Here is a 24589-nt window from a genome sequence, read left to right as displayed (position 1 = left end):
GCACATATCTATAGCAAATTCTTATAGTTTCTCTTTTTTTCTAATAAAAATGAATGCTATATTATGAAAAATAGTGTTTGCATTTGACAAGTTCCAATACATTTCTACCACTATTGGTTAGGCAGATAGCAAGATATCTGAATAACTAATTGCCATGTAAGAGATTTTTTATTTTAAATACTTCCATTCAACCCTGAAAATCTAGTATATGCCCTATCTTTGAAATAGGCAGTTCTAAGCACCTAAAGCCAGCACACAGAGAGCCTGAGACAATAACATTTTAATCATGTACATCTGTCATACTCAATCTTTTTGTGAAGGACGTCTTCTGTAGGTAATTTTCCCCTCTGCTGAGATTTAAGTCTATTTCTTCTTGTTCTGTCCTCAGTGGGAACTGAAAATAACTGGTCACTATTCTCTGTATACCAGAGTGAGACCAGGTATATAACCACCTCTTACATAGTGAGAGCTCCCTTCTCAGTGTGTCCTGTCCTTTAAACCAAACAATTTTGGTAAATTTAGTGTCTCCACACAGACCTTAGTTTTCAGATGTTTAATTTTGAAAAGATAAGGATCCACTCAAAGTTCCCAGAACATACCATGTGATGTTATACTATTGTGCTTTTCCACATATTGTTCTTTCTCTATATGCCCCCTCTTCCCCTTTCTTTTTTCTGTCAGGTGAATACCTACTTACATTTGAAAACTATTCAACTATAACCTTATATCTGAAAACTTTTCTATCTTAAGAATAATTAATGTCTTTTTTTGAGCCATGTTCCTTCACTATAAACATTTTAACACAGTAGTTTTTTCCAATCAATATGAGCTCTTTCAAGGTTAGAGACCCTGTTTTCTTAATAATTTTTTATCCACAGTAACTAGGAGAATGCTAAAGCATACTAGGTAGGCAATAAATGTTTCTGAATGAAGTTTTTTTCTCCAAGTCAGTTCTCACTTGTGTGGATTATAAGAGTAATACTTCTAAATTAAACTCTTTTTGTTTGTGTGTGCATGTGTGTGTACATCCTCATATATATAGAAAGGCTGATTACAAAGCCCAGACTTTTCCAGGACATCACATTTGTTGAGAGTTAGATAGGAGTGAATGCCAGAATAAAGTTATCTTGTGCCTTTCAGGAATGGAGCACCATATGATTGCAAGGGGAGACGAGTTAGAAGCAAAGGAAATATAAATATAGAATTATATCCAGTGATCCACTGTTGGGGTAGGGATTGTGCTGAACAATAAGGAACAGAGACAAATGATGCATGGTACCTTCGAAGCCTCATGGAGCTCAAAACTTAGGAAAAAAAACCCACAAAATTATACAGAAATGAGAAGATATAGGAGAGTAACTTGGTGGCAAATTTCAAGGACTGGTAAAAGTAAAATAACTAGGATATATGTAAAAATGGTGAAGAAAGAACAAATTCAAGACACGTTTTGGAGACAAAAAGGATTAAGTCACTGAAAGGAATATTTAGAATAGGGAAAGGGACAAATCAAGTTTTAAATTCTGGTGTTTAAGTGAGTGTATCATGTTGGTAACAAAGAAAGTGATGACTCTCAAATGGGTTAGCTTTAGGAAGGAGGTGATCCTTCATCTTTTAAACATAAGTGGTAACTGTGCAGATATAATGTATGAGAAGATATTCCACTTCCTCTGCTTCATTGTACCCTATATGATTCAACCTATGTATGCTTGTTGAAAATGAACATGACCAGGGTGCCTGAGTGGCTCAGTCAGTTAAGCGTCCGACTTCAGCTCAGGTCATGATCTCACAGTTTGTGAGTTCATGCCCCATGTAGGGCTCTGTGCTGACAGCTTGGAGCCTGAAGCCTGGTTCAGATTCTGTGTCTCCCTCTCACTCTGTCCCTCCCCCACTTCCTCCCTCTCCCTCTCTCTCTCTCTCAAAAACAAGCATTTAAAACATTTAAAAACAAAAAAAGGAAATGAACATGACCATGCCATTCTCTTCCTTCGATGAATCCAATGGTTCTTTACAACTCATATAATAAAGTTCAAATTTCTTTTTTTTTCTTTTAACAAATAGTTTATTGTCAAGTTGGTTTCCATATAACACCCGGTGCTCATCCCCACACGTGCCCTCCTCCATGCCCATCTCCCCCCTCCCCCCCACACCCATGCGTCCTCAGTTTGTTCTCAGCATTCAAGAGTCTCTCAAGGTTTGCCTCTCTCCCTTTCTCCCACCATTTCTCCCCTTCTTCTCCCCCATAGTCCTCTGTTAAGTTCCTCCTAATCCTCCTATATGTGCAAACATATGATATTTGTCATTCCCTCGTCATCAGGGAAATAAAGTTCAAATTTCTAATCAGAATAGTTACTGAGCACAGACTTTAAATTCATACAGAAATGGGTTTGAACATTGATTCTACCATTCACTTGTTATATGACCTTGGGGAAGTACCTAGGCATTTTATGTCTCAGCTGTTTTCATCCATAAAATAGGCATTAGATAAGTACATAAGATTAAAAAATTACAGAATTGGTCAAGAAAGTGTATGACCATGACCATGATCATTATCAAGATTAAAAGCGAAGAGAGCGTACTTTAGCTTCTCATCTTCACAAAGAGTAAGTTATTACCATAACCTGAAAGGCCCTCAATGATCTGGCCCCATTAACACCATGATTGTGTCTCTCTAGCTATTATCCCTTTCTATCCCCTTCAACCATGCTTGCTTCCTACCTCCTTTAAATCACCATGCATGTGTCTTACTCAGAGCCTTTGCTAGTGTTTCCTGACTGAGTGGAAGCTTTCACTTTTACTTTTAGCATGGCTAGCTCCTTCCTTTCTTTCAAGACCTATACTCAAAACTCACTTTCTCATTCTAAACAAAAAATTGCAATCCGCTCTCCCAACACCTCTTACTTCCTCCCACCTTTACTTTTCTCCATAGCACTTATCTCAAATATACTATATTTTCTACATACTCTCAAATATACCATATACTCCATTTACTTATTTACTCTTATTGCTCTCCACTAGAATGATGGGCTTTCTCAGCTACACAAGTACAGGGATTTGTTGATCTGCTTTCTTCACATTTACGTACCCACTGTCTAGAGCAATGGCTTGCATATAATAGGCACTTGATACATATTTGTTGAATTATGAATGAGTGAAGATTTCTATCCATTTCCTTCAATTCTTCATGAACTTACTTCTTCAGGACCTTAGATAATCTTCGTACTTCATCAGATGGTAGTATCATCATTTAAGGGGAAAAGGAACCAACATCTGTTACCCATCTATCCTGTGCGTAAGGTCCAGAGACTTTGAGAAGTGCTTTATATGCATCACCTTTGTGTGTGTGTATTCAATTTAAATATTTACTAGGACTGGGAAGAAAGCAGCAGAGTCGGAGGATGCTAGGCTTGCCTCATCACATGAATGCAACACGATAACTATCAAACCATTCCAAATACCCCAGAAATTGACCAGAGGAGTGACAGAACAAACTACACAACTAAAAGTAGAGAAGAGGTCACATTGAAGGAGGTAGGAGATGCAGAGACAGTTTAGGAGAGAAACAGATCATGGCCACTGAAGTGGGAAGAGAGAGCTGTGGTCACAGAGAAGGATCAGAGACAGACTAACATACAGGGAAATGCACGGGGAAAACAAACCCCCATTGCAATTGGATTGGAAAGTGAGAGGCACTGAATTTCATGACTTCTGGCAACCAGCAGGACTTAAAGCCTAGAGTTTTATTTTTTTTAATTTTTTTAAAAAAATAATGTTTTATTTATTTCTGAGAGAGAGAGAGAGACAGCATGAGCAGGGGAGGGTCAGAGAGAGAGGGAGACACAGAATCTGAAACAAGCTCCAGGCTCCAGAGCCCGACACGGGGCTTGAACCCATGAACCGTGAGATCATGACCTGACCCAAAATCAGACGCTTAACCAACTGAGCCACCCAGGCATCCCAAAGCCTGGAGTTTTAAAGGGCATTACGCTTGACTGGGACAGAGCCAAGAGGGCACTGAGCTGCTTTTGGAGGGAGGGCAAGCAAACAACCAGTGGACACAGAGCAGTATTAATTACAATAGCCAAACTATGTAAGCAGCCTCAGTGTGCACTGATAGATTAATGAGTAAAAAAGATGTGGAATGGATGTATATGTGTACACACACACTGGAATATTCAGCCATAAAAAATTATATCTTAGCATCTGTGAGAACAAAGATGAGTCTAGAGAGTATAATGGTAAGTGAAATAAGTCAGAGAAAGAAAACTGCCATATTATCTCACTCCTATGTGGAATTTAAGAAGGAAAACGAGTAAAGAAAAAAGAGAGACAAACCAAGGGGTAGAGTCTTAACTATAGAGAACAAACTGATGGTTACCAGAAGGGAGGTGGGTTGGGGAATGGGGGAAATAGAGGATGGAGATTAAAGAGTACATTTATCATGATGAAAAAATGATATAAATAATGAAATGCAAATTAATTAATGAAGAATAAAAGATTAAATGTGAAAATAAGTAAGAAGAGAAGTGAGATAGGTAAGGCATCTTCAGAGCCAGGCTGGTAGGCCAGGGTCCTCTGCCTGTGATTCTTGGGCCACTGACAGCTTGAACTTCAGTCCAGTGGCGCAGCACCATTTTTGGTGGTCTTACTCTCACCTGGATCAGGGACATGAGTACCAAATTCAGGAGACCCTGCCCTCCAGAGTGACTTTTTTTTCTATACAGGAAGGGTTTCTCTGCCAAAGAGACTCAAAGGAAGGCCAGCAAGACACGTTCTTTTCTTAGCTCCTGAATGGCTGCCATTCTGAATAGGACTAGAGGGGATTTCAATTCATTTTGCCTGTCTACAGGCAGGGTCAGTCTTATATGAGGACTCTGTCACACTGGGTGTACTTTTAGAGGCTCAGGGGTGGCCCCTGTCCACAAATCTCTTCCAAACCTATTTGATCATGATTGAAAATCCATCATTAGAGCTTATTTCCTCGGCACAAACCAAATGTGGGTTTTGTCTTCTGTATAATGGCACAAATCACACATATAAATTCATATCTGTCACCTCAGTGTGAACAGAATTAATTGGTCCTTTCCTGAGAATAGGCTTGGATGAAGAGGAGAAGGCTAAAACATTTATAAGTGGCAGCCCCTAAGGCTGGGAGAAGGAAGATAGAAAGATATTAAAGAGAAAGGATGTAGAAGGAGGTTGAGCTGATAAAGACACCCACCTGGACAGTCAGGAATGGCCTCCAAGGGACTGAGAAAAACTAAATGTTAGAAAAAATCCAGACCAAAAAAAAAAAAAAAAAAAAAAATCACACTCTATGATTCCCTTTATATCTAACAAATGTAAACTGATCTATAGTGACAGAAAACAGACTACTGGNGAAAAAAAAAAAAAAAAAAAAAAAAAAAAAAAAAAAAAAAAAAAAAAAAAAAAAAAAAAAGATCACACTCTATGATTCCCTTTATATCTAACAAATGTAAACTGATCTATAGTGACAGAAAACAGACTACTGGTTGTCTGTGAAGGGTTGTGGATACGTAAGAGGGAGCAATCACAAGGGACAGGGAGGAACTTTGGGGGTGATCAATATCTCGATTATGATTATGATTTCAGGAATACATATGGGTTAAAACTTATCAAATGATTAAGTATGTGTAGTTTATTTATTGTATCTCAGTTATACCTTGATAACATTTTTTCTAAATAATGAAAGAAAAACCTAAAAAAAACTATGTGAGTACAGTGTGCCTGCAAAATAATCCATCTCACACACCTTTGGTAAATTCTGGCAGAATGAAAGAAGTATTTTCTAAGCACACCTCACCTCTCTTAGAATTAGGTATCCTCTCTGTAAATTGACAGAGATGAACTAGACAATCCCAATGTCCTATCTAGATATCACAGTCTAGATTGTGTCAGATATGTTAACTGAAATCCATTACTGAAGCTTAAAGGATTTGATACAAATACAATGTAGGAACCACTAAATAACCAGCATATATAAAGATATTGGGTAAAAATAGTGGACAAATATGTGCATCTAATTTCACTAGATCTAAAAATCCATCAAAAGGATTTTATTTTTCCAAGAGTGAAGTCTCCAATGGGAGCACCTGGAAAGAAAAAACTATGGCATCAGAAATGAAAAATTTAATGGAAAAATTAGATGACAGATTAAGAAAAATTCTCAGAAAGTAGAGTAAAAGGACAGGGATAGAAACTAGGAAGAAAAACGGATGAGAAATTCATGTGTTTTCAGATTGAAAGGGCCACTTAACCGCCAACATAGCAGGTATATCATTGCAAAATTTCTTAGTGCTGAGAAAAATGAAATCCTATGAAGTTACATGTAAAGGTTTTGGCCTCAAAAAGCAGCCCTGGAAGCAGGCACCAGCCTATCAAAATTCTGAGGCAATCCGACACATAAAGGTTCAAAGAATTTCCTCTCATGAACTCTCAGGAAGTTCTAGAAAATATATGTCATCAAAAAGAGGACAGAAAGTAGAAAATGAGAAGAAGACATGAGATCCAGAAACAAGTGATCCAATATAGGAAAGAGGCAAATGAATTCCCAGGATGACAGTAAAAAGGGAGGTTCCAGAATGGCAGCTGTGCAGTCTCCCACACCCTCGGATCTGGAGAAAAGGCTCCAAGAGACTTTCCCAAGAGCAAATTGAAAAGAGACCTGGATAACTGGCAGAGTCTCAGGTTAATTAGTGATAAGATCTTAGAAACCTATGTGTATAAAAAAAGATAATCAAACAATAAGATAAAGGAAACACAATCGTAGTTGACTACATGGCTTAGCTGTGAGTGTCACTTACATTGTCATAATTCCAAGTGGACTAATTATTTATCTACCAAAAATTACCATATAACTACATTGGGAACAAAAGGGCCTGAGAAGTATGCATATGTGTAAAAGGGGTGAGTGGAGAAAAGGGAGCTGAATTTTCATTTCCCACGGTGGGAAGTCAACAGATAATGCCTGAACTGAAAAATCAGAAAGAAGCAATATAAATATGTTATTTATAGATACGTAAAATAATTAGTTAAACAAGCCAAAAATAATTCCTCTAGGGAAGTGGAAATGGAGGGGGTAGGGTGGGAGAAGGTAGAGAGAGGCTGAGGACTGTTTTTTGTCTTAATAAACTTTGTAGAACTAGTTGACTTTTAAAATATGTGTCTTTTAACTTTAATACAATTTTAAAAATAATTTTAAAAACCTGTGATGAAAAAAAGTGATTCTGATACATGCTCAATTTTGAAAAACACTAGACTTTTCTGAAGGGAATTTCTAAGCAAGAAGGTGCTTGGCAATTGTCCATTGCCTGTGTGGGCCCTCTCATAATTACTTTTACATGTAACAAGCTGAAGTGTCAACATGATTTCACAGCTTAGTATCTATTTTTTTTTTTTATGGCAACTATGTCTTTTATTTTTTTTTATTTTTTTTATTTTTTTTACAAATAGTTTATTGTCAAATTAGTTTCTACATAACACTCAGTGCTCATCCCCAAAGTGCCCTCCTCCATGCCCATCCCCCCCTCCCCCCCCCACCCATCAGTCCTCAGTTTTTGTCAGCATTCAAGAGTCTCTCATGGTTTGCCTCTCTCCCTTTCCCCCACCATTTCCGCCCTTCTTCTCCCCCTTGTTCCTCCGTCAAGTTCCTCCTAATCCTCCTATACGTGCAAACATATGATATTTGTCCTTCTCTGCCTGACTTATTTCGCTCAGCATAACCCCCTCAAGGTCCATCCATGTTGCAGCTTAGTATCTATTTAAAACTAGAGAGGAATTGCCTAGCAATTTGTGGAATATGAAGGACAGAATATAATTGAATGTTCTTGATTAATTTACATAAAAATGAGACAGATTTGTATCATAATTTACTACCTACTTATCCAAAAGTAGATGACCCAAACAGTATGGATTCCCCATGCTGTGAAGATTCTAGATACATTATTCATAAGCCTTCTAAACTGTCCTTTATCCTTCACCTAAAACTGTACTGAAAATATACTTACATGGGATTATGTCTTGTCTACTATGCATGATCATAGTGATGGACTAGATAATCAGGCAGATCAATCATTTATGCCTTCCACCTATAAAACCAAACTGTACTCTCAATTCTAATTGCAAAATCTAAATTGTTGTTTGACTATTTACTGAAGAATTTTAAATCAGAGTAGTACACTTTAGTTCTGGGCATCAGGTTTCAATGCTTTCTGTAAGAGACTTGCATTATAAATATATGTCACTGATCCTAATTTCAGGGCTAACGTGTACTGGTTCTAAGGAGACAAACACCTTGATTTGTATGCCAAACAGAGTTCATTCATACGAACCTGCAGAGATCAAACTGCAGTAGGTGAATGTAAAGAAAAAGGGCAAAAAGAGGAAGCATCATTCCCAGACATATTCTGATACTGTTTCCTGTGTCAGCAATCAGCAATGCCATTTGGGGTTGAAGGCCAAGAGTAAGAAGGTGTTTCCGCATAAATACACATTATGTCCCTACCTGAAGAAATCTCACACCCAACTTGCAGAGTGGAGGAAAGAATTATCAGAATGAAGAAAGAAGTAAATATCCAGCCAGCTGTAGGAGAATGTTCTCTTCTTGGGAGGAGCAAGAATGTACAAGAGGAACAGCAGGTTTTCTTGCACAAATTGCTAGAGAGCGAATATTTATCAGAGACGACACTGAATTTCATATAAAGAATATCAGAAATTCAGTGGTCAAGAGGTATGGATATTACTTAAAGAAAAGTTTTAGGACACGTTTATGTAGGTCTATCTTTAAAGTATATTGAAACTTTACCTGAATCCAATAATACACTGTATGTTAACTAGAATTTAAATAAAAATGTGAAAAGAAAAAAAAAAGCATACTAAAACTTGAACATGAGAAAAGACCAGGTCTGTAAATTGTATCTGAAGAAAGGCCCTTCAGATCTCCTCTTTCCCTGCCCCATGATATTTATACGAATGGCCGCATGAAACTCAACAAACTTATCAATAGATCGTGTACTCAAGAAAAAGGAGAATTGCCTAATTCCTCTCATCAAAGAGAGTTGTGACACATAGTAACACTATAAAATAATGGTCTGTATCAGATGGTCCTTGGAAAGAAAAGAGATCATGAAACTCAGTAAAGGAATCTGGTCTAGTCATTGGAATAAATCCATCTAAGTAACACTGTGACCAAAAAATTCAGCTTCATTTCTTTTAGTAAAAATTTTCCCTAATCATGGCTTCCTTTTTTTCCCTATTATATTTGTATATTCATGGAACAGTCAATATTTAAGTAATCATGAATGCTCCAGTGCATATATCAAAACAACTACTAGCACTTGCCAGTCTTAATACAGCACATGAATTCTAATGTTAGTCTCCTTTATTTAAACAAAATTAAATTCTGGTGCTCTCTTCCAAGGGTTGTTTACAAATTGTTTCCTTCTTCAACAGCGCCACATATTGCAATAACACTGAGAAAGATAATGTATTTTTAAGGATTGCAATTATCATAAAGATAGCTCTTTAGCTAAAACCAGGCAGGTTTAATACATGCTTTCCTGGCTTCATTTCTAGAGCTGTCATCAAAAATGTTTCTCTGGGTGCTACCTGACCAGGGCTGAAACTAAGTCAGCCAAATGTAGTTTATAGTGGAAAGTGTCTTAATTCTTTATGTAGCCCTGATCATGCCTTTTTTACATTCTTGATTTTGGTATTATGATGGCATTTCCAACAAAAAAAGAACAGATGATATCAATTGTGTAGAAGTCAAGCAATTTAAGAGTTTTATACTTGCTAGCTTAATTTATGACAGCAATCTATTAAAGAGAGCCTAAACAGGAAACCATAACATTAAATGGCAAAAAGATTCATCTCAATTGGACCTTCAGACCCAGCATGACATTCTTGATGCTAGTTTCCCAGAGAAGACAAATTTTGCTTTTCTATTTCTGTTCCACTTAGCATTTTCCCTTCTAGCCCCACTTATTCAAGGAGAGTGCCCTGCATATGCATTAGCCAGGAACATTGGCAAAATTATGTGGTGTGTGTGTGAACACATGTGTGTACACACACACTTATTTTAGGAAAGACCAAATAGAATTAATGAGTTATGTCTATACATTAAAAAGAAAAGCTAGCCTGGTACTTTCAAGTGTTCTTAATCTGTCTATAGAAACATTACTAAATAGAAATTATTTTGAGAAAAGTTTCAATAAAAATCAAATTACTTTAAATTGGTACAGAAATAGTTTACAAGCACGAATAGATTTAAGTTGTTAGGTGTGTTCTTCTCATAAATGGTTCAAGCACTTAAGCTGAACTCTTAACTTTTATTGTCATGAGTGTTTTACTTAACAAAACAGTTTCATATGCATGAGGTTTGGGAGCAGATAGAATCATTTTTTCCTGTGCATAGCTTTAAAGGTTGCATCCACTATTGAAAAGGTGAATAGAACTAATTTTTCTATGTATATACACTGTAAATAAATGGCATTTGGAGGTTCAACATTAATGGCATTACCTATTTAAGAATAACTTTGAAGGTCCAAGATATATAATAGTGCTAAAGCATAATTAGAATCCAGTGTTGAGGAACAGATGTTTAGGGTTGAGTTATAGAATTATGCTGATATTTGTAGTTATAGGCATTGATCATTTTCACTACTGCATACTATTCTACCATATGAATATAACTACCTTTAGTTATATTCTCCTGTTGAACATTTTCATTATCTGGTTTCCATTTTTGACGGGGGTCATTATTACTGCTGTTATTACACATAATGCTGCTGTGAACATTCTTTTATTATAGTAAAATATTCATCAGATAAAATTTGCCATTTTAACCATTTTTAAGTGTACAGCTCAGTGGCATTAAGTACTTTCAAACTGTTGTGAAACAATCATCACTATCCATCTCCAGAACTTTTTAATCATCTCATATTGAAACTCTGTACCCTTTGAATCACAACTCTCCATCTCCTTCTACCCAACCACCTCCAGCCCCTGGCAACCACTACTCTATTCTGTCTCTATGAACTTGACTATTCCAGGTACCTCAAATAAGTGGGATCACACAATGTCAGTCCTTTTGTGTCTGGCTTAGGGCTCACTTACCGTAATGTCTTTAAGATTCTTAAACTGAAGAATTACCAGTCTTCCTTCTTCTTAAAGGCTAATTAATATTTCATTGTATGTATATACCACATTTTGTTTATTCATTCATCTGTCAATGGACACTTAGGATGCTCCTACTTTTGGGTACTGTCAATAATTCTTCTATGAATATTAGTGTACAAATATCTGTTTGAGTCCCTGCTTTCAATTCTTTTATGTGTACAAAAGTGGAATGCTGCATCATATAGTAATTCTATTTTCAATTGTTTAGTAACCAGCATAAAATTTTCCACAGTGGGCTGTACCACCTGACAGTCACACAGGCAATTCACAAGGATTTCAATCTCTGCATATTCTAACACTTTTTTTCTCTGTTTTTAGATAGTAGCCATCCTAATGGGTATGAAGTGGTATCTCACTGTGGCTTTGGTTTGCATTTCCCTAATGATTAGTGATGTTGAGAATCTTTTTATATACTTATTGTCCATCTTCTTTAAAGGGATGTCTATTAAAGTCCTTTGACCATTTTTTAATTGGATTGTTTTTGGAATTGTTATTATTGAGTCATAGGAGTTCTTTATATATTCTGCATATTAATCGCTTATCAGATAGGTGATTTACAAATATTTTTACACATTCTGTGAGTTTTTTTTTTTTTTAACTCTGAAAGTGTCCTTTGACACTCTGATAATTCTTCTCTGTGTCTTCAGAGTTTTTATGTAAAAGTTTAGCTAGAGAATATTCTAAGAGTAGCATTTCTGGGTATTGTATCTTCAACATTTGAAGATAGTACCAAATTGTTTTGTTTCAGAAAGCAAGTTACATTCTCAAAGTTGCATTCTCACCAGCAGTTGCCTTTAACATATATTCTTACCTATATTTGATTTTATCAGAATTTTAAATTTTGTTCAATATATGTATGAAAGGATATCTAATTATTGGTTTACTTTAGTTTAATTGTAGGAATGAATATAAAATGATGCAGACACTTTGGAAAACAGTATCTTTCATCCTTTAAAATTAAACCTATATTTCCCACATGACCCAGCATTCCCACTCATAGGTACTGACCCACAACACATGAAATTTATGTCTTATACATGAATATTAATAGTATTATTTGCAACATTTAAAGTAGAATCAAATCAAACATCCATCAACTGATGATTGGTAACTAATATGGGATTTCCATACAATGGAATATTATTCGGCAATAAAAATGAACTACTGATATATGTCATTACATTATGTTAAGTGACAGTCACACTCATGGCATCCTCTTGCTAAAAGAAATATTATTTGATATTTTTGCCAAATTAGTGAATCAGGAAGGGTATGGGCATGTAAAAGTCATACAATAGTATCATTATATTTCTGCTTTTAAATAGGTACTGAGTTTGCACAAAATTTTAAAATAGTAACATTTAATTATAGTAGAGAGTAGGTAGGAAGCAGCTTTTAAAAGACTCTTATTATAGCATAAGTGGGAAAGAGAAAATTCTGAGAATGGTGATTTAAGAAACAGAATTTTTAAAAAGTGCATGGCAAGACTTTTCATTTCTCCCTATGACAGAAATCTAGGAAAGCAAAATGTAAGCAATTGTTTGAAGGAAAGCAGTAAAGTACATGTAAATGGGGCTGGTATTGTGCTTTTCCTTTCTAAAAAGGTAACACAGCTTTACAAAACTGGTTATCATTAAATGGAGAACTTTCTTGGAGATATTCAACCAGTATTTATAGCAACATAGATTATTTTTCATGTACACTATTATATAAAAGCCTTCTGCCTCTACCCCTGCCCCCAACTCACCTCCAGTTATCTGTCTCCTGTTTTTATATTATAATAGTCTGTATCTTGCAATTTGCTCACAAGGCCCTCGAGGACTAGAGATGTACATTTTTCTTTATCCCTGCAAAGCACGTAGCACAGGGTTCCATAGAAAATAAGGATTCAAAAACTGTGCCCAATGTGCTGCCAAATTACTAGCTAAAATATATGTATGTGAAGAGTTCTTAGAGTCCCTAAAATGATCACAAGGATAATTGGATGTTCAGAGTTTTTTTTGTTTTTAATGTAACTGTTACTTTATAAACCCCCTTCCATAGCCATCAGCCCTCCTTCTTAAAGGTATGCCATGCCTATATTAGTATGGCTTTGTGTGACAGGAAAATCAGTTGGTAAGATGATCAGTCACATTCAGTCATAGTAGCCACATTTTTTGAACAAAGGCTTCATACAGGGTTAAAATCCACATTTGAACAGAGCTTTTATAGAACAAAAAGGCATTTGTTTTCAAACTTACTAATTATATTCATTAAACGCTGTTCATGTTGTCAACTTTCCCCCACTGTGAGAATTACAAAATCAGTCATAAGATTAAACTCAGAAAATGACTACAGCAATTCAGAATACTAAGCCAGCTGGGTTCATTAAAATCCTCTATGGAAACAGTCGTTGTGGTGAACCAAGATCTACAGCTAGTCCCATTAATCATCATTTTCTTGGTCTGCTCCAGTGCTGAAATCGTTTATTGTCACAATGGATATATGGGGGGATCTTCAAGAACCAAAAAAGGAATTTTATTTTTGTAAACTAGAGAATTACTCCTCTCTGCCAGCCAAACTACCTACGCAACACAACAGCTAACTGTATCCATTACTGTTGAGTCACAATGACTTCAACAAGTATAGTTATAGCACACTACTAAGTTGTGTTTTTTATTCATTGTATGAGGAAAAATAATTAAATGAAGAACTTATAGTTGTATTAACTTTTCTTGTTTCCTTGAAATGTGTCTGTATTTAGAGAGTCATAAACCAAGTCATACATTAGTCTTCTACTGAAAATGAATTACAACCCTCAAGATGGTTTTATATACAAACATATATTGTTGTTTTTCAGTAATTACTATTGGTGAAGATAATGATTGGCATAATTAGGTAGCTCTTACTTTGCATTTTTAGGTGCTCTTTACAAGTTTGTCAATTTATGCATAAGACATATTTATCTTTGATCACTCAATTCTGAATATCATCCCTGATTCTCACTTTTTTATTCTTTCTCTTAATCACTTGCTCTATCTCTACACACACACACACACACACACACACACACACACACACACACACTTTTTGGCTTGGTCTGGCTTTTAATTCCTTTTCCTTGGTCCCTCCCATAATATTAAGCTTTTAAAAATGGGAATCTCTTCCATATCAAAAAGATCATGTGTTTGCACAATAGAGTACAATGACTAGGCATAGAGCTATGCCTATACATAAGGCAAATGGGTAGCATATATTTTCATATTGCCTAGATAGAAAGTTATCTAGACATATGGGAAGAAGATTTCACTGTAACATACAAGTTAAAACCAGGGATGACAGTACAGGTTTCCAATATAATGATCACTTAAGGGCCTGGGGAGTGTGTGAGTGCATGCCTACATGTGTGTGTATTTAAAGAACAGAACATTTTCACATATATAAGTAAAATAAAGAAAAAAATCTTGTGAGAAGAAAATCAAAGTCTTAAAGAAGTCAATATAGACATGCAATACCGATCAAGTCTGCATCAGACAGATTATATTTACAAACTACTGTTCTTCAGAGAAATTAATAAACCAAAAATTGTGGGCGGTGGTTATAATGAAGTTTTCACACAGCTTAAGCTATAGTGTTATAAATGTGATAATATCCAAATAGATGTAATCAGATTCTGAAACAACAAACAAGTGTTACATTTAAATATAAGCTAACTGGCACAAATGAATGTAATTTAATATTTCAACTTACAGAAACATCTTTAAATAAGTTCATGAGATATTTGTATTTTTAGAGGCAAGTAGGAGAGCAGAGGTATGAACTTATTCCTTTTAATCAGAGTTCAAATTTCAAAAAAGGTATTGTGAGAGACATAAACTTTCATTTCAATAGGCATGCCTTGAAGATATTGCAGGTTTGGTTTCAGTCCACAATAAAGTGAATATTGCAATAATGCAAGTCAAATGAATTTCTTGGTTTCCCAGTAGATATAAAAGTTAATCTACATTATACAGTAATATGTTAAGTGTATAAGTTAAAAAATACTGTAAGCTGGGGCATTTGGGTGGCTCAATCAGTTGAGCATCCGACTTTAGCTCAGGTCATGATCTCATAGCTTGAGTTCAAGCCCCACATGGGGCTCTGTGCTGACAGCTCAGAGCCTGGAGCCTGCTTCAGATTCTGTGTCTCCCTCTCTCTCTCTGCCCCTCCTCTGCTCATACTCTGTCTCTCAAAAATTAATAAATGTTAAAAAAAATTAAACAAAATACTGTAAGCTAACCATTATAAGTGCTTTCAGCAAGTCCTAATCACTGATCAGAGATCACTATAACAAACAATAATGAAAAAGTTTAAATATTCCGAGAAATACTAAAATGTGGCACAGAGACACCAAGTGAGGAAATGCTGTTAGAAAAATAGTACTCATAGATTTACTTGAGACAGGGTTGCCAAACCTTCAATTTGTAAAAAGAACACAAAATTTGCAAAGTGCAATAAAGCAAAGTACTATAAAATGAGGTATGCTTGTATACCAATTTGAAGAAGCATATCTACAAAAGTGGTTAATTTCTATGCCCAAAGTGATCATATAGCTATCTATGCATGCTAATATAGCAGTTTGCTTTTTTCTCTCATATCAGTTCCATAATGTAGGCTACAGAGAATGAGAAAGATAATGCATCTCAACATTAACATAAATCTGGAAAATGTCATAAGCATCTGTAAAAATTGAGATATCTGTCTTAAAAGAAAGTCCCTGTAAAGGCAGAAATACATAGTACCTTCACCAAGTGTGCTTTCTACTTAAGAAGTCAATTTATATGTACAGACCACTATTGTATAGAGATAAAGAGACTAGGTACTCTACATCTTAGAAGTAGGAAAAGTGCTGGTTTTCTAACTGGAGGACGGTCTTCAAAACATATGGTTGTGTGTTCATGGGATTACAAAATCAGGGAGACAAGATCATATGTTTTTAACTTTTGGAGGGCTGCATTTCTAAAGAAGAGAAGCTCAGAAGAAGTAGCTTGTGTTTTGTTCAGATTTTAAATGGTGTGAAAGGCATCAGACGTGAGGACTTTGGGTTGAATTTCTGAGCTGGTATCCAAACATACTGATTGCTAGAGAAATGGGACCATGGAAGCAATCTTTCATTTTTTTAATTAAAAAAAAAGTTAATGTTTACTTATTTTTGAGAGAGAGAGAGAAATAGAGAAAACAAGAGCAGGGGACAGGGAGGGAGAGGGAGAGAGAGAGAGAGAGACAGACAGACAGAATTCAAAGCAGGCTCCAGGCTCTGAGCTGTCAGCACAGAGCTCGATGTGGGGCTTGATCTCACAAGCTGAGAGATCATGACCTGGGCCGAAGTCGGAAACTTAACCCACTGAGCCACCCAGGCACCCCTGAAGCAATCTTTTAGTACTACAACTTGCCTATGTGCACAAATCCAAAAGCATTGATTAATAGTATGTGCTATAGGATATATATCAAGTAACATGGGAATTAAAAGAACTTAAAATTGTTTCCTTAAAAAATAAATTTAGTGTTCTATATATTTAAACACTTTTGGACTTGTTGACTTAGGTAATATTAATGCTTGTTGTTTGAAAATGACAAATTTTGGTATATTGATTTACATGAAGAACTGAGGGAAACAAAAACCCATGACACAATTATGGAAACTGAATCTAAAATGTCACCACTGGCATAGTACCACAACAGTGCAACACTTACCTTTAAGGTCTCAAGAAACTATTCAGTGGTTCTCAATGATGAGAACGTATTAAGCACAATTTGATAAAACACAATGGACTTAAATAAAGGTCAGCCATCAAATAAGCTGAACAAAGGAAACCATTTAAAAGTGAGAATGATGTCTTGTCATTAAACCATTCTAGGCTGGTTAGTTGTTTCAGAGGTCAAAATGGTAAATGTTCCTACTTCGAATAATATAATGTGGCACAGAAAAACCCTTAACTTGAAATGTCTATGTCTATTGGTCATAAATTATGAACAAGTAGTATGCTGTGTCACTATTTTACAGGATGACATTTTAAAATGCAAAGTAACATAAATGAGCTCCTCTATATTTTGCTGTACATGTGGATCTATGTCACTGATTATAACTAGTGACTCAGGGAGGTCATCAACTGAAAACATTTCCTGCAAATAGTCCCACAGGAAGGAAATTTTAAAGGATCCACAGGGAGAAAAAAGAAAGTTTGGGAAGAAGACTGAACATTCCATCCAACCCTGTACTTGATAGACAGTCTAATCTTCCCTTACACAGAATTTTCCAATAAAAATTACATCCTTCAAAGCAATTTTCTTCTGAGCAAACTATCAACCACAACTTCCCCAAATTCAAGTAATGTTAAACACTGTCTGATAGGAAAAAGGATATTTCAGTGAAGCAAAAGAGACCATCAAATTCTGAAAGTAGCTTGAGCCACTGAAATAATTTGAGTCCCAGGAAAAGTTGGATTCTAACTCTGCCTCTAATATTGAGTGATCCTGGGTAAGTTATCTTCCTGTAGAGAAGATTCTCATTTGCACCTCTCAAATGCTTTGTTCTAATGTAGATAATATATTCTTGTATATTACTGAAAACATAAATAAATGACCCTGAAGTGCATCACTGCAATTGGTTGAAATTTTAATAATCAACAGGCAAGCAGGGTCCAAGTTAACATTGGGAACTTAACTGCATGGAAATGACTTTTATTGTTGTTCAGTACCCTGGTTTAGTGACTCACAAGGTAATAATTCACTGCTGCACATTAACAAAGCATTTTGTGGTGAGGGTAGCACTTATAGTAATCATACCATTTAGTTATATTTGACATTTAGGTTAACCCATCTGTTTTCCTTTTCTTCCCAAGTATCATAGAAACCAACTATGACCATCTGAATTTTCAATATTATTTTACTATAAGATATATCTGATAAGATTAACTACTTATACCATGGCTCCTTTTTAATTAGGTGAATATTTTAACATACTCTATAGCTTCTCGTGAAGAGCAAATTATAGCTTTAAATTCACTGAAAAAGGAAATTATCATTAGAATAATTTAGGTGAGTAAATGGTATCAGTTTTTGAAGCATAATCAGTGCTCTACAAAGGAAGTTTCCTCTATGATTCTTTAAGGGGAAAAAAAAAACATTAAGGAAAATCAACCAGTAATCTTTTATAATATAAATGGAATTTAATGGTAATTCTAGGTAATCATACATCAGTAGTTAGTTAATTCACATTTGAACAGATTACAAACCTAAGCTAACTATTTCTATGTACTTCAGTAAATTTCTGTCATTTTAGACATTTACATCTACTCAGAATCCTTTTATTCCAGGAATATCCTTTTAATCCTAGACATTAGGGGAATATGCATGTATATTATATTTCTCTTTCTTAATGACAAGTATTTACCTGAAGATAAAATCCTACTGAAACGTGGAGGAGGGGGGAAAGGGAGCATTTTAAAACATTCACTTCTTCTCTTTTAGAACATCTATTACTACATGATAGTATTTCCCACAAGATTATTTTTCTTTTATTTGAAGTTGGCAAAAATCTTTATACTGAATCCTTTGAGCATACCTCTATTGATAGATGTTAGATCAGTGCTGTATAGAAAAACTTTTATTTGGGGCGCCTGGGTGGTTCAGTCGGTTAAGCATCCGACTTCGGCTCAGGTCATGATCTCAGGGTTCCTGGGTTCCAGCCCCGCGTCAGGCTCTGTGCTGACAACTAGCTCAGAGCCAGGAGCCTGCCTCAGGTTCTGTATCTCCCCGTCCTCTTTGACCCTCCCCTGCTCATCCTGTTTCTCTCTCTCAGAAATAAAGAAAACATCTTTAAAAAATTAAAAAAAATAAAGTGCACTTCTCTTAAAAAAAACAAAGAAAAATTTTTATTTGACAGGTAGATGACAGGAAGAAGTTTCTCTCCGAAATATAAGATGTAACTATAAAATTCTTCTGTGAGGTTAATATAATCTTTTGTTTCTTATGTATGAATGACTTAATCATTCTTGCTTCAAAAAATAACTTCACGTAATTAATTGCAATAGTGTGAAATTAAGATACTTAAAAATTTATGTATTTATTCAAATATGGAAAGTTTGTTTTAACTGTCTTTTTTATAACAATCCAATGTGAAATAGGCTTACAATATAAATTTCCAATGATATTTTCTTTTAGTTTACAATATTTTTATAATCACTCACCAAAAACACTCCCTGAAGATTCATTCACTATGCACATAACATATACTCAAAACAAGTAGCATCTTAGTAGAGATGACTTTATTAGTACTTAGTATATGGTATACAATACAATGAAAATGTATTAAATGTTTAGATTTATCCTATAAATCGGTCTATGACCTATCCAATTTATTACAAGCATTGGTTTATTCTCTCTGGCATTATTAAATAATTTCACATGTCCCCTAATATCACAAGAAGAGGGAGTAATAACACTTTTTTTTTTTTACCAAGTCTAGCATTCCAGATGATCTTTCCTATCTTCCTGGCCCTCTTTCCTTACACCCCTCAAAAAATAAATCAGGAGGGGCGCCTGGGTGGCTTAGTCGGTTAAGCGTCCGACTTTCGCTTAGGTCATGATCTCACAGTTCGTGGGTTCGAGCCCCACGTTGGGCTCTGTGCTGACTGCCAGCTCAGAGCCTGGAGCCTGTTTCAGTCTGTGACTCCCTCTCTCTCTGACCCTCCCCTGCTCACGCTGTGTCTCTCTCTCTCTCCTAGAAATAAATAAAACATTTAAAAAATAAATAAATAAATCAGGAGTAAACACATACAATTCCATTATACATCCTATTATCTACAAATGTTATTCTTTGCCTATCTGGGTTAGAACTACCAGAAGCAAATCACTTTTGATACATATTAAAATGCTGCTCCACATATATGTCATGTACATCTATTCAATGCATGAATAGAAAAGAAATTTATATCCACTCCTACATTCGGGATTCTTGTTATAATATACTTCAAGAACTAACAGTCTGTAATGTTTTAAGATGTGAGAAGAAAATAAAGTGAAAGAATGGTGAGATGTCAAAGAGGGATTGCTGTTTTTCAGATTTATTTTCCTTTCTAGCTTTCTCACAGACCTTCACCTCAGAGTCTATTCATCTTTCTCTTTGTAACAGACAGAATTTGCCCTTGAATAAGGTGATTCGCTTTAGCCTAGAAATGAGCATACACAATCACCTCTGTGTTTCTCTGTTTCTTTACTTCTCTAAAATCTCAAAAATAATGCTACAAAATGACTTGATGAAAACAATAAGATGATTGTCATTTGATTTTTTTTCAAGTTTTAGTTAGTGGACTAGATATCTAGTATAAACTTAATTAACACAACCGTGTTCTACAATAAAGAGTTTTGTTGGCATAGACTAGAATAAGCAAAACATATTTAAAAAGAAGTTTCTGGCTACTTACCTCATTACATTTAGCTCCTCAAATACTTTTCGGAGAGACATAAAATAAGTATAAGGGGACTGAAATACAAGATTGCATCTACTTTATAAAAGGTAATTTTTTTTAATTTACAAACTCCCAGTAAGATCTGATGAGCAAGTTTAGTACTAGACCACAAGAGGATCTGCAATGTCTTTGAGATTTTACTACACTAAAATTAAATAAATAAATAAATATAGATAGATAGATAGATATAGATCTGTTTTAATTGAAATATAATTCACTCATCATAACATTCACCCTTTTAAAGCATACTTTTTCTTTTGGCTTTTGTACCTTTCCATTTAGAGTGACTCCTCTCACAGATGAAATTATTATTGTAAATTAGCATTAAAAGTGTTATCTTACCTTACAAAGGAAGTTGATCTTAAAACCCAAAGACTGGGCATTTCTCGAGCCTGAGTTCATGTAGTTTCCAACCAAAAGGACTAACTCTAAAAGTCTGTTAAAGCTTTCGCTTTTCTTCAGTTCTTCACAGGCAAGAGTTACTGCTATGATGCTTGGTTTGATGTTGTTTACATGTTCTTCAAACGTGAGCTTGAAAAGAATGCTATTGAGACGAGGCCGCAACATTTTCACTGAGCTCATCTGTAAGACAAGAAATACTCTATAAGAACATATATATATATATATAGGGGCGCCTGGGTGGCTTAGTCGGTTAAGCGTCCGACTTTCGCTTAGGTCATGATCTCACAGTTCGTGGGTTCGAGCCCGGTGTGGAGCTCTGTGCTGACAGCCAGCTCAGAGCCTGGAGCCTGTTTCAGAGTCTGTGACTCCCTCTCTCTCTGACCCTCCCCTGCTCATGCTGTCTCTCTCTCTCTCTTTCTCCTAGAAATAAATAAAACATTAAAAAAAAAGAACATATATATAAAGCCTGTTATTTCATTCTCCAATAGATATAAGTTTTTAGATTGTACTGTAAAATTTCCACATAAAATGAATTCTCTATGGGTCTTAAAAATATTGTTTTGGCTCGTTTTGGATATTCCAATGGAATATTTTAATCAAAGTTTTAAAAAGTTAGCTGCTCAGTTTTAAACAAATCATCCTTATAACAGTAAAAAAAAATTATTGAAGCTAAATATCTGCTATTCGTTACTCCTATAATCATTAGTCATCAATACCATTTAAACTGCCAAAATTTTGTCCCTGAGGTAAACTATGAAAATTTACTAACGTGAAATTAAATTTGAGTGAATAGTTTGGCCACAGATAAAAGACGTGCATGATAACAGAAAATGTAAGTAGAACCACATTTCCCAAGAAATCATCTATGACTATGTTGTTTGAAATCAGAAGACTAGGTCTGATTGAGCATTTAATAATTTTTAAACCTGTGATTTCTATTCATCAAATATATAAAATATTTATATATGCTCTAAAGAATTTATTCTACTTGAAAAAAATGTTGATGCTATATAATTAGGTTATGGTAAAATCACATTAACTTACTTTTAAGTACATTATTCAATAATTCTATATTGGTATTCTTCAAAACAGTTCAACTTAGGTTTTAATTACTTGTTTCATAGCATTGGTGCACATTCTCTATTTCCTTGGGCATAGCTCCTATGATAATAATTTCTTTTAGTTGTTAATTCCCTATAGATCCAAGTCATTTTACTAGCTTTCACTCACCAAATGAATTTTGAGACAGAGGTGGGGATGGGGATAGACACATATGAACATACACAAGCACACCAACAATGAAAAGAAATTATTAACAATCTTAATTATATTTATTTTTGGCACATATAGCTTAGTTTCTTGAATATAAATGTCAGGCACAGATTAGGCACTGAGATATCTGTAGATAATATAAAAAGAATTTGACAACATAAACAAAAGTCCTAAAGTCACAAAGTACCCTTCAAAAGAAGCAAACGAGCTGTTGAATAGATCATATCTGCTTTAATACAGAAGCAAGGCATAGTTAATAATTTTTCTTCTTTGAAATGAACTTGCCCATTAACCATGGGTATCTGCCTCCCCAAAGATTAGCCTATGATTTCTACTAACCCCCCTATATGCTCCCATGCTTTTTATAGGCAGATGTATAAAAGGATGTTGGGGAATATCCACCTGTTACTATATTTATGTAGATCTTATTACTTATCAGTAGCTTTTTTATGTTATCGGGGTAATATTATAGAAACCATCCTATAGTTTCTTCAGCACTCACAGTGTAAGTATAAGACATACTTCCAAATCAGAATTTTCCAATATAGCTCAAAACTCATAACAGTCACTTGAACACTATAGTTAGTGATAGAAGCAGCCTATAATTCTAGATGGATAAACAGAAATTAAGTGCTAGAGAGTTCACTATCTTAATCTCTTAGGACTACAATGTTTAATGAAGACTTCACCATAGAGGTGATACAAATGGATAGAAAAATGAGAGAGGGAGAGAGGAAGGGAGAGAGAGAGGGAGGGAGGGAGAGAGGGAAGGAGGGAGGCAGAGAGAGAGGGAGGGAGGGAGAGGGGGGAGAGAGAGAGAGAGAGAGAGAGCGAGCGCGAGCACGAACACAAACTGGGGCTAAAAGGGTGTGAAAGAATGGTGTGAGCAAAGATTTATACTTAGGAATACACAAGGTATATACAAAGGGGCAATATTTGGACCACAGTACCCGAAGAGTCCATGTAAAGGCCATGAAATCAGAAGCTAACCATATCAAAGTCTCTATCTCCATGAATGCACAAATCTCTTGGTATATGGTTGTGTGGGAATCTAAATTTCTATGATTTTCTGCCTTTTTTTTTTTTTTATGCCTCTACTACTCTGTCTAAATTCCTCCCCACTTTATTTTTCCTTTTATTGGTAACTGATAATCATTTGCACATACACATGTTTCTATCATTTTATATGTTTAGGGGGTAGTTTTTCAATCTCTCTGATGGTTAAAAAGGCCCTAGAACTACTGTGACCAGGTGCTAGTCATGCTGTACCTGACTTTTCTGGCCATGCTTTATAGGGACCTAGGTCACCAGGGATCACTTGGTCCCAGATAAAAAAAGTGACTTAAACCTTAGGCTCACATGGATTTTTAGTTTCACTTCCATTCTAATACTACTTGTCTTCATTCGTATTTTTACCATTTTAGGGCTTGTATTTCAGTCTTTGGTCTACAAATCGAGAGAACATGGATTCAATCTTTTTTTAATATTCAATTTTTTCAATACTGTCTCTAGCTGAATTGATGTGACCAAAAGTGTAATTTCATAATAGTAACAATAACAATGATTAACATTTGTTAAGTGCGTTGTGTCTGACATTTTTCTGCATATGTGTTATAAATATATATTAACTGATTGGAGTCTCAAAAGGATCCTAGGAACAGTTATTAGCATTAGATTCGGAAAGTGAGGCACAGAAATGCTAAGTGATTTCTGTGAAGTCAAATTCTATGTTAAAGACCTGGAGATTTGAACTCAGGCATTTAGGCACATAACCCCAGACTCTCAACTATTACACCACAATGCCTCTTGAAATCACATTGGTAGCAGTATGTATGAGTGGTTGAAAGAGAGTTTAGTAGCAGAGAGCATTAGCACTCTCTCTTCAAAATGGCCTAAGAAATAGGTAATGAGCTACAATGTTGACAGTAGAAAGGAGAAAGAAGCAATGGATATGAGAGATGGAATTAAGGAAAAATCAATAGGATTTAGCATTACTTATGAGAGAAGATAGTCAAAGACGACTCCAAGGTTTTAAGTCTGTTGTGAGGCAGAACAAAGTTGGAATTAATAAAGGTTGAAGGAGGTGCTGGTTTGCTGAGGTTTATTTAATGTTTGGTCTGTTCCTTTGTTTCAGATGAATGTGTTTCCCCTGATCTGCTGCTGCCTATACTACAGCAAGCTACTCAGGAACTAAGGCAGTAACTGGTGCAGGTAAGGTGCATCTTAGTAGC

General features: G+C 35.4%; 1 protein-coding gene across 1 annotated transcript in view; it reads right to left on the bottom strand.

Moving 5' to 3' along the window:
* Positions 1 to 24589, bottom strand: part of LOC120224809 (protein diaphanous homolog 2-like) — a gene marked incomplete at both ends in the record, with an annotated part of 326022 nt that overhangs the window by 289253 nt on the left and 12180 nt on the right. Inside the window, one exon of the mRNA XM_039223066.1 lies at positions 21027 to 21266. Coding sequence (XP_039078997.1) covers positions 21027 to 21266 — 240 coding nt within the window. The remainder of the gene's footprint in view (positions 1 to 21026; positions 21267 to 24589) is intronic.

The sequence above is a fragment of the Hyaena hyaena genome, unplaced genomic scaffold, assembly GCF_003009895.1.
Source record: "Hyaena hyaena isolate Hyena2069 unplaced genomic scaffold, ASM300989v1 scaffold_1254, whole genome shotgun sequence".
NCBI lineage: Eukaryota > Metazoa > Chordata > Mammalia > Carnivora > Hyaenidae > Hyaena > Hyaena hyaena.
This window is presented reverse-complemented; position numbering and strand designations above follow the sequence as displayed.